Source organism: Coptis chinensis, chromosome 9 (genome assembly GCF_015680905.1).
Source record: "Coptis chinensis isolate HL-2020 chromosome 9, ASM1568090v1, whole genome shotgun sequence".
Lineage (NCBI taxonomy): Eukaryota > Viridiplantae > Streptophyta > Magnoliopsida > Ranunculales > Ranunculaceae > Coptis > Coptis chinensis.
Genome location: NC_141464.1, coordinates 42,963,462 through 42,974,118, shown reverse-complemented (window position 1 = coordinate 42,974,118; position 10,657 = coordinate 42,963,462). Strand labels below are relative to the sequence as shown.

The 10,657-nt window shown below is 41.4% G+C and overlaps 1 protein-coding gene and 1 long non-coding RNA gene across 2 annotated transcripts; one reads left to right on the top strand and one right to left on the bottom strand.

Annotated features, from left to right (window-relative positions):
* Positions 1-265: 265 nt before the first annotated feature.
* On the top strand, positions 266-5,425 carry LOC147476160 (uncharacterized). The gene is made up of 2 exons (XR_015208016.1): positions 266-546; positions 5,199-5,425. It is a non-coding gene; the product is annotated as an uncharacterized LOC147476160 (long non-coding RNA).
* A 2,905-nt stretch (positions 5,426-8,330) lies between these two features.
* Positions 8,331-8,864, bottom strand: LOC147476159 (uncharacterized). The gene has a single exon (XM_086585644.1). The coding sequence runs from the start codon at positions 8,862-8,864 to the stop codon at positions 8,331-8,333; it is 534 nt and encodes a 177-aa protein (XP_086441770.1).
* Positions 8,865-10,657: the final 1,793 nt, after the last annotated feature.

Sequence of the window (10,657 nt, the reverse complement as noted above, 5' to 3'; positions counted from 1 at the left end):
ACAATAAAGTTCAATAATGCGTAAACAAATTTACCACCTCTTTTAGAACTCTCCACGTCTAAAGTTTTAGAATTGAGTTTTATGATTGTTGATGTCATATGTTAGGTGGGCATTTATTGAATGTGTCATAAATGGCCCGTTAGCGTTATCTATGGGTATTCATTGAATGTGCCATGAATGACCCAGGTATTCATTGAATGTGCCATGAATGACCAGATTGTTTGGACTACCCTAGAGAGGAACTAAGGTATTAAGCCAAGGGTTAGTTGTATTCCTTGAGTGTACGGGAATGTAAGGTTGGGTATTCCTTGAATGTGGCGGGAATGACCTAAAGTACATAGGTTGTGAAATATGTGTATAAGAAAAGAAATTGATTAATTAATAAGAGAAATTAAGTTGATTGTGCGAGTGTGCTTGGGTTTACTTTTGAATACCTATAGGATATCGACAAATGTTAGAAGTTCTAACTTTCTTTTGCAGGAGGGTAGGACTTAATAACATTTTGTGCAGGGACGCGGTTCTACCCTTATACAGCAGTGGATATCGGTAAGTTTTAATTAAATGACTTAGTTATTAAAACAAGTTATTAGAATGAGTAAATAAGATGGAAGTCTTGCTTGGGAAGAATCTATGCCGGTTGAAATGACGGAACTACCTGTCTTCCAAGCTGTGAATGATTAAGTTATGGGAAAAATATAAAGTGATTGTTTGGATAATTAAAGTATGATAATGTTTATCTGTGGTTAGTCTACTCATACCAAAGAAATTCCATTTTGTCAATCCATGTTTGCTTTGTTTTGGCAACGTGGGTGTTCTCTTAGGAACATAGGTGGAAGGCAATGGAACCATGGCGTGATTTGGATTCTCACCGAGCACCGGAGTTTAGTTTATTAGGTCCGATCTTTTGGAAAGGATGTAATAACGTAGGTTACATTTTTTTATATGACATGAGAATACGATGTTGGAAATTGTTATTCTTAAAGTTTGTTTATGTTTGTATTGGGATGGAAGAAAGTTTTTAATAAAGTGATAGTTGAGGAATTTGGAGTTTTTTTTTTGTTGTTAAGTTGATCCTGTTGTGATGTGGGTTTTAGGTTTTGACATGTGTTGTATCCCCCGTCATAGTCTGGGTTTTTAGACAATTGAACCAAGTGATGGTTAAGATATTTATTTTTCAATTATTCATTTTTTTAATTGTTTAGAAATTTGGGCTGTGACATTTTGGTATCAGAGCCAGGTTAGCCTAGATAGTGAAGGTCTAGGTGATCCTCGGATTGTGGTGAATGGGTAGTAGGGGTGTTTCTTTGTGGTATTTGGTTTGGCTTGTTGTTTTGTGTGTACTTTTATAGTGGAATGTTGGGATATGATTAGGAAAATAAAATGCTTGTTTTAACGGTTAATTTCTTATGAAATTTATAATCGAAATTTTTGTATGTTATAGTGTTGTTTTCCTAACGGAGTTTTCTATTTTTAAGTAAGTATTGACTAAAGAAGAAATGGTTATTTTAAAATTTCATATTTGAGTAAATTGGAATTATCCAAAGAATAAAGAAACCCTTTTGATAAAGGTTGGATTTGAAATATTTGATATTGTCCAAGTTATGTATATCGTTGGTGTGTGATCCAATATACATAACATCTCTCTGTATGCATCGTTGGAGTTTGATCCAAAGTGTGTACATGTACATCGTTGGAGTGTGATCCAGTGTGCATACCACACATCGTTGGTGTTTGATCCTATGTGATGGTAGAGAGTTAGTATGCATCGTTGGTGTGTGAACCAGTGTATACTTGCATATCGTTGGTGTGTGAGCCAGTATGCATGCCTCACATTGTAGGTGTTTGATCCTATGTGATGGTGGACATAGTGTAGGCCGTTGATAATATGAATCAGTCTATACATTTTATATTTTTATTTTCGAACATGTGGTGTTTGTGAGACACTGAGAGAAATGTTGATATATGTGTAAACACTAAGGTGGTGGATAAAACATATGAGTTTTTAAACAAAAAGTTTTGACAGGAAAGATCGTTAAAAAGAAAATTATAATATGTATATTTTTTTAAACGCTTTGGATTAGTTGGGAAATACTAAGAGTGGAACTAACTGCCTCGGTGTGAGAGGAACTACATTGCCTTCTTAGTATGATTTAACTTGAAGAATATGGGTTTTGCTAAATTGAGAAATAATGAGTTTACTTAAGTGTTGGCAATTGAAGAAATTAATTACGTTTATTCTTTTGAGTTGTGTATGCTAGCGTATACATGTATTTCTTGGGCTCAATACATATATAGACACACTTTCAAAGTATGTGATTTGCATATTTGTATGCTTATTTATATGATATTGTATATGTTTATTCATTTTAAGGTGTGTATACTTGCGTATACACGTATGTCTTTTTTTTTTATCGTTTGACGTACTGTTGTTTGGTTAATCTACACTCTACCTTGAATCTCGGGATGAGATCCTTTTAAGGTGTGTATATTATAACACCCCGTGTTTTTATTATTTGTTTTCCTAAGAAGAATAATAATAAATAATAATAATAATGAAAATAGATAAAATGGATAGATGATAACTATCAGTTAAGGATAAAAGCCCGTAGATAAATGGATAAGTGTTTTCCTTGTTTTTCGGGGAGTTTTCTCACGTAGAGTTTTTGGGAAAAAAAAACACAGCGAGGGTTTTAGAAAAAAAAAATGGGATTTTTATTGAAGGAAGGAAAGGAAGGTTTTTCTGGTAGCTGGCTGATAATCGGAGAGCGCTATAGGTGAGTAGAGTTAACTCTCACCACTACTAGAACTATGATTTTCATCTGTTAGAATTTACGAATTTTCTGTCCATATAAACTGTTTTTGTGAGTCTAACTCATGATTTTTGGATTATATTTAAAAGCTTGAAGTGAACTTGTCATAGCTATTGATCTTCTAGCTATCAGAAGATTAAAGTTTGGTTCACCACTAACAAGTATATGACTTTTCATCTCGCTGGTGTAGGCGAGTAGGGCTCGCCCCTCGCTATATATGGATCGTGAGCGGTGTTATTTTTGTTCACTATTATTCATGTTGTGTCATTGATTGTCCCTATCATTTATGGATCATACTAGGTGTTAGATTTTGCTCACCATCATTCAGATTGTGTCATTGATATGGGGGTTGGTGACATGAATAATATTTTTTTATCATTCAACTCCATCCGCTTAGAGTTTTTGGCATAGCATTTGCCTTTGATTAGAACTCGGTAGTCCTCGCGATGTAGTTAACGGTCATAACTCAGATTTGTCTAGTCACTCTCTTTTTGGGATATCCTTAAATCCTCCAAGAGTATACAAAGAGTGATGGGAAGACCGAACAACACTCATCGTGTGGTGGTCGATTCGGGCTGGTGGTGGAGGCTGTTGGAAGCTTAAAACAAGTTTTAATGGCGGCGAGAATTTTGTCTCAGATCTAGTTTTGGTCGAGATGTTAAATTCAAGAATTGATGATTTGGCGTTAATTAAAGTTAGTGGGTTTTTCGCAGGGATTAAAACTGCTTGGTTAAAAATGGGTGGACGTGTGAGATTGTGGTGGCCGGTTTTGGTGGCTGGAGGAAGAGGATTTGGAGAAGATGAACAGTAATTTGATTTGGGCTTTGGGCCTAATCGGTTGGGCCAAACCCTTATTGTTAGCTGGGCTGAAATGTTTAAGTTCTTTGGGCCATTTTATATTTCTTTTGTTTTAGTTTTGGGCCCGATTTTGGTTGTTTTGTATGGGCCAGTTCTAATATTAGTCTTTGGGCCGGTTTCAGGTCAAATTTTTGGGCCGAACCACTTTACTGTTTTGGGCCAGTTTCTAATATTGCTTGGGGCTAGTCCATAGGACTTAAAATAGATCTATTTGGGTTTTTCAACGTTTAGACTTTCGGGTTCTAAGGTTTGGGCTCGGCCAGTTGGGTCCGAATCATTACCTTAGTCATGAGCCTATGAGCCATGCACTTTGACCTTAGCCATGAACCACGGCTATGACTCTGAACCTGTTGAACTTGGAAACGACAGTTTGACTTCGACTATGATGGTTGACTTTGACTTTGACCAGGGTTGACTTTGACCGAGTTGATCATTGACTGTGGTTGACTTTGACCAAATTGACAAATTTGACCTTTTAACTCGGATTATGATTTGTGTTATTAAGATAGGTCTAGGGCTATTAGCATACTTGACTTTAGGCTAAGACCTCTATATATACGTGTGTATGTGTATTAACTACTATGTGATTTTGCAGTATTTTATGATATGCAACGTTATGACACTTAGAGATCCATAAAATTAATAACGCGTAAATCAAAAATACATTTATCAAGATACTCCTTTGTTCTCTGAAATGATATATACAATAAAGTTCAATAATGCGTAAACAAATTTACCACCTCTTTTAGAACTCTCCACGTCTAAAGTTTTAGAATTGAGTTTTATGACTGTTGATGTCATATGTTAGGTGGGCATTTATTGAATGTGTCATAAATGGCCCGTTAGCGTTATCTATGGGTATTCATTGAATGTGCCATGAATGACCCGTGTATTCATTGAATGTGCCATGAATGACCAGATTGTTTGACTACCCTGTAGAGGAACTAAGGTATTCGGCCATGTTAGTTGTATTCCTTGAGTGTACGGGAATGTAAGGTTGGGTATTCCTTGAATGTGGCGGAATGACCTAAAGTACATAGGTTGTGAAATATGTGTATAAGAAAAGAAATTGATTAATTAATAAGAGAAATTAAGTTGATTGTCTGCGAGTGTGCTTGGGTTTACTTTTGAATACCTATAGGATATCGACAAATGTTAAGTTCTAACTTTCTTTTGCGCGGGAGGGTAGGACTTAATAACATTTTGTGCAGTGGACGCCGGTTCTTCTACCCTTATACAGCAGGATATCGGTAAGTTTTAATTAAATGACTTAGTTATTAAAACAAGTTATTAGAATGAGTAAATAAGATGGAAGTCTTGCTTGGGAAAATCTATGCCGGTTGAAATGACTGAACTACCTGCCTTCCAAGCCGCGGAATGATTAAGTTATGGGAAAAATATAAAGTGATTGTTTGGATAATTAAAGTATGATAATGTTTATCCGTGGTTAGTCTACTCATACCAAAGAATTCCATTTTGTCACCCATGTTTGCTTTGTTTTGTAGCGTGGGTGTGTTCTTGGGAACATAGGTGGAAGGCAGTGGAACCACGGCGTGTGATTTGGATTCTCGCCTGGAGCAGTCTGGGAGTTTAGTTTATTAGGTCTGATCTTTTGGAAGGATGTAATAACGTAGGTTACATTTTTTTATATGACATGAGAATACGATGTTGGAAATTGTTATTCTTAAAGTTTGTTTATGTTTGTATTGGGATGGAAGAAAGTTTTTAATAAAGTGATAGTTGAGGAATTTGGAGTTTTTTTTTTTTTGTTAAGTTGATCCTGTTGTGATGTGGGTTTTAGGTTTTGACATGTGTTGTATCCCCCGTCATAGCCTGGGTTTTTAGACAATTGAACCAAGTGATGGTTGAGATATTTATATTTCAATTATTCATTTTTTTAATTGTTTAGAAATTCGGGCTGTGACACTTCGGCTCTAGTCAGGCTCTATTGGGCTTCACTGGGGTTGAGTGGGAAACTTCAAATATTCTAGTATTCCCGTACTTCATGCATGTTTTATCATTATATTTATTTTAAATGTGGAAACCTGCAAAAGTACGAAAATATAATTATTACATGATTATTAAACACATAATCGATCAAAATACTATGTCTCTTGGAGTTTAATATTACAGTTTTGGGTGCTTATCAACCATATAGAGGCCGCCGACCCTTCTGGCCACCCAGAGAATCTTGCGGTGGGCATAAACCCCCTTCTAGCTGCCATCGTTGAAGAGTCCCACACTGCTGCCGTTGAACGTACTGTTGAATAAGCTAACATTAGGGAATGCTCTAGTTTTTCATGTGTATCACCATACTGTTATTAACTTGTGATTTGACTCGCACCCTGTTTATGCATTTTGTTATGTGGTTGAGTTTTAAATGCTTTCTGCCTTCTCCCCTGCAACCTTCTTTCACTTATTAGATTTGCTACATATATCTCTTGTCTCTACCCTTTCCTTGCCTTTTCATTCACGCCTTCCTGCCATTTCTCTCCCTTGCGCTCCCTTGTGCTTTCTCTATTGAAATTGTGCCCCCTCGGCGTATACAACCGCGGGATTAACCTATATGATCCGCAGCCCTTCCCTAACCCCTTGTATCAACTCATCTTGTTTCAGGCCCTACCCACAGCTAGTGCCAGCGAACGACTCAACCCCTCCACTGCTCCTCCTCCTGATGCCCATAGAATTTGGTGGCCGATTCGCGATGGGCTCATCTCGCTCCGCAGATACACCCCTATGCGAAACCGATGGGGCCTCCCTCAATGCCCTAGGTGTTTTTCCTCTGGAGCAACTCATTTTGCTCTGGGCCCTTTCCTAAAGTCAGCAACTTATCAAATGGGGCTCATCCCCTACGCTGCTTCTCTCTCTTTAAGAGACAGATGGGGTCACTCTCATTGCCACCCTATGTCTTTCCTATCCATGATCCATGGAGGGCCCATCCCACTCCACGTGCTTGGTGCTTGCGGGACTCTTTGAGCAAACTCATCTTGCTTTCGTGGTCCTTTCCTCGCATCAATGTCGGCCGGGGGCTCATCCCCCGCTTCTCTCTCTCTCCAGAAGGCAGATGGGGTCGCTCTCATTGCCCCATGTGTCTTTCACCTTCATGGTCCTTGCTTATCCCGCTCCACTGCTTCGGTGCTTCCGGGACTGGCCGAGCAACTTATCTTGCTCGGGGCCCTTTCCTCAGTCAAAGTCGGGATTAAAAGGGCTCATCCCTCCGATGCTTCTCTCTCTCTAAGAGACAGATGGGGTCACTCTCATTGCCCCATGTGTCTTTCTTCTCCATGGTCTGTGGAGGGCGCATCCCACTCCATCGTGCTTTCGGTAACTCTGCTTTCCTTTGGGGCTTAATATCTTCTTTGGAGCAACTCATCTTGCTTTACGGGGCCTTTCCTAATGAATCATCGCTAGCAGCCACTCCCTCGAAGGGCTCATCCCTTCCGCAAAACATAAACTTTCCTCTCTCTAGAGGAACAGAAACATGGGGGTCACTCTCATTGCCCCATGTATCTTTCTACTCTATGGTCCGCGGAGGGCTCATCCCACTTTATAGGGGTGTTCGTTCCAAACCGCCATTTGTTTCCAAATGGTACCAAATTATCCATGGTGGGACTGCCGGAGCAACTCATTTTGCCTAATTAACTACCCCTTCCTATTATCTTCATTCAGCCGGGCCGGCCCCTCCCCCTCTCTCCATCTTCTTCTCTCCATATGAATCACCACTACAAATGGGGTCACTCTCTTTGCCCCATGTGTCTTTTGTGTTCATGTTCTCATTCAGAAAGTTCGCCTAACAAACATATTTCTTTTCACAAAAGTGTTGCGGTTTTATATATTTACAACAACTTTAGTCCTAGCACTTTTTGAGCGGGACCCTCTTTACATTGCTCACAACAACTTTAGTCCTCCAAACCGACCTTTTTACATTCACTTGTAAAACTTTTTTAACATTCTTATGTTCCAAGGTCTCGCTATTAGCTTTCCTTCCAAAGTTTGAAGCTTATAGGTTCCTGACCCTCCTTCCTCCATCACAATGTACGACCCTTCCCAGTTTGGACCCAATTTCCCGTATTTTTCCACCTTAGTGCTTGGCGTCACACGGCGGAGCACCAATTCCCCCACCTTAAATTTTTGCGGTCTGACCAGCTTGTTGTATTGCCTCTGTAACCTTCGATGATACTCTTCAAGATGGATGCGAGCTGCATCTTTTCTCTCTTCTGCCAAGTTCAAATCTCAAGCCAAAATGCGCCAATTTGATCCTTCTTCCACTGCCTTGGTTCTCCTGGTAGTTACCACCAATTCTGCGGGAATCATGGCCTCGATGCCGTATGCTAGGGCGAACGAGGTCTCTTTGGTAGTGGTCCGCGGGGTGGTTCTATAAGCCCAAAGAACATGATTCAACTCGTCGGTTCATGCGCCCTTCCTGTCTTCCAATTTTCTTTTCAGATTGTTTAATATCATCTTGTTGGAAGATTCCACCTGCCCGTTGCCTTCTGGGTTATAGGGAGCCGAAAACCCTTGTTTCACTTTGTAGGCTTCGAGGAACGCCGCCACCCTAGCTCCTGTGAACTGTGTCCCATTGTCTGCAATGATGGCATATGGTAGTCTAAACCGACATATGATGTTCTCCCACAAAAACTTAATCACCTGAGTCTCCTTTATCTACTGCAATGGGACGGCTTCTATCCATTTTGTGAAGTAGTCCGTGGCTGCCAACATATACCTTCTTTTGCCTCTAGCCATGGGTAATGGCCTGACGATATCCAACGCCCACATGACAAAGGGCCAAGGGCTAGAGATGTTATGCAGGGGCTCCGCAGGTGCAAATATCCACTGTGCAAATCTCTGACATTTGTCACACCTTTTGGCAAATTCAACCGCATCCCATTTCATATGAGGCCAGAAACATCCCTGCGTCAGTAGTCGATGTGCCGTCGTCCTCCCTGTGGAATGGCTCCCACAATTCCCTTCGTGTAATTTTGTCAATACTTCTGATGATAATCGCGGCCCCAAGCATTTCAGCAGCGGTCCATTAAAGTTCTTCCTATACAATTCCCCTTCCATCAACACATACCTCTGAGACACCTGCTCCAACCTCCTTTTCTCGTTCCTATCACTCACCTGCCCTCCTTCTAGATAGCGCTTGATGGGCTCCATCCACCCCCCTTCTTCTTCAGCAACATGGCACACCTCCATTATTTCCTTTGTGCTTGGCCTCTCCAGTCTTCCCACTTTTATAGTTCTTTCCTCGGACTCCGCATGGCGGCGACCACATATGCGAGAGTGTCCGCATGCCTATTCTCCCCGCGTCCTAGGTGACAAACTGGAGCTTTGTAAATTTGCTAGCTCTTTGATGCACCACCTGCAAGTATTTGGCCATTCTTGGACATCGGGCCGCGAAACCCCCATTTGCCTGACATACCACCAGATTCGAATCGGAATACATGATCAAGCTTTTCACTCCCAAATCTTCTGCCATTCTTATTCCTGCTATAACGGCCTCGTACTCTGCTTCGTTGCTGGATGCCGCGAAACCTAGTTTCATGGTCAACTCGATCCTGTTATTATCCGGAGTAACCAACACCACCCCTATGCCGCTGCATGCGTCTGTAGTTGACCCATCTGCAAACACTCTCCACCCATTCTACTTATCCCAAGGATCTAGTTGATTGGGCACCCCCTCCTTGTTTGACTCCATGACCATCTCCTCTCCCCACGTCGAGTCCTCCGCTGGGAATTCTACCAAGAACTCAGCGACGGCCAGAGCTTTCTCCGCTGTTCTTATCTGATAATGTATCTCGTAGGAGCTAAGCATCACTGCCCATTTCAACATTCGGTTCGACTTCTCAGCCCTTAACGCTTGCTTAAGCGGCAGGTTGGTCACCACCACTATCGAGTGTGACTCAAAGTACGGTTTCAACTTCATGGTGGAGAAGATCAAGGCCAAGGCATATTTCTCCATTCTGCTATACCGCGTCTCGGCATCCAACAATGTCTTGCTTTGGAAATACACCGGCCTCTCCACTCTGTCCTTTAGCCTGACTAGAACGGAACTGACCGCATACTCGGTGGTCCCTAGGTACAAGTACAATTTCTCCCCTTGCTCAAGCCGCGACAACAATGGAGCTTTGCCCAAATACCTCTTCAGCTCTTGAAATGCCTCCTCGCATTCCGGGGTCCACACGAAGTCCGGAGTACTTCTCAACAACCGATATAACGGTCTACATTTGTTTGATGACTTGGAAATGAATTTATTCAATGCCGCGACTCTCCTAGCGAGGTGCTGCACCTCTGTGACGTTCGGCGACAACATCTCTACCAATTCTCTTATCTATTATGGATTAGCTTATATTCCTCTATGATTCACGATGTAGCCCAAGAACTTCCTGGTGGTCATCCCAAACGTGCATTTCTCTGGATTCAGCTTCAGATTGTGTTTCCGCTGAATCTCGAACGTTTCCTTCAATCCATCTAAATGTTCTCTCTCCGACATGCTCTTTTTCACCATATCGTCTATGTATATTTCCATCCCCCTCCTAATCTTGCTCTTGAACATTTTCTCCCCAACCGCTGAAACGTGGCCCCGACATTTTTCAGCCCAAAAGGCATCCTTGTGTAGCAATATGTGCCGCTTCCTACTATAAATGTTGTTTTCTCCTGATCTGGCCCGTACATTGCGACCTAGTTGTATCCCATCGATGCATCCATGAACGAAAATATTTTGAATCCTGCTGTCCTATCCACCAACTCATCTACCCGCGTCATGGGGTAACTGTCTTTCGGGTACTCAGCATTCACGTCTGTGAAATCTTCGCACATCCGTACCTTGCCATTCTTTTTTGGTACCACTTCCACATTGGATAACCAATCCGTGAACTCTACTTCTTGTATTATTCCGTCTCCTTTCAACCGTGCGACTTCCTCGCGAATGCCTGTTGCATACTTCGGTCTAATACTCCTCATCTTTTGCCTGACTGGCTTTGCCCCCT

Coding starts and splice junctions, on each gene's coding strand:
- LOC147476159 (XM_086585644.1), bottom strand. CDS start 8,864: ATGGAGGTGTGCCATGTTGCTGAAGAAGAAGGGGGGTGGATGGAGCCC.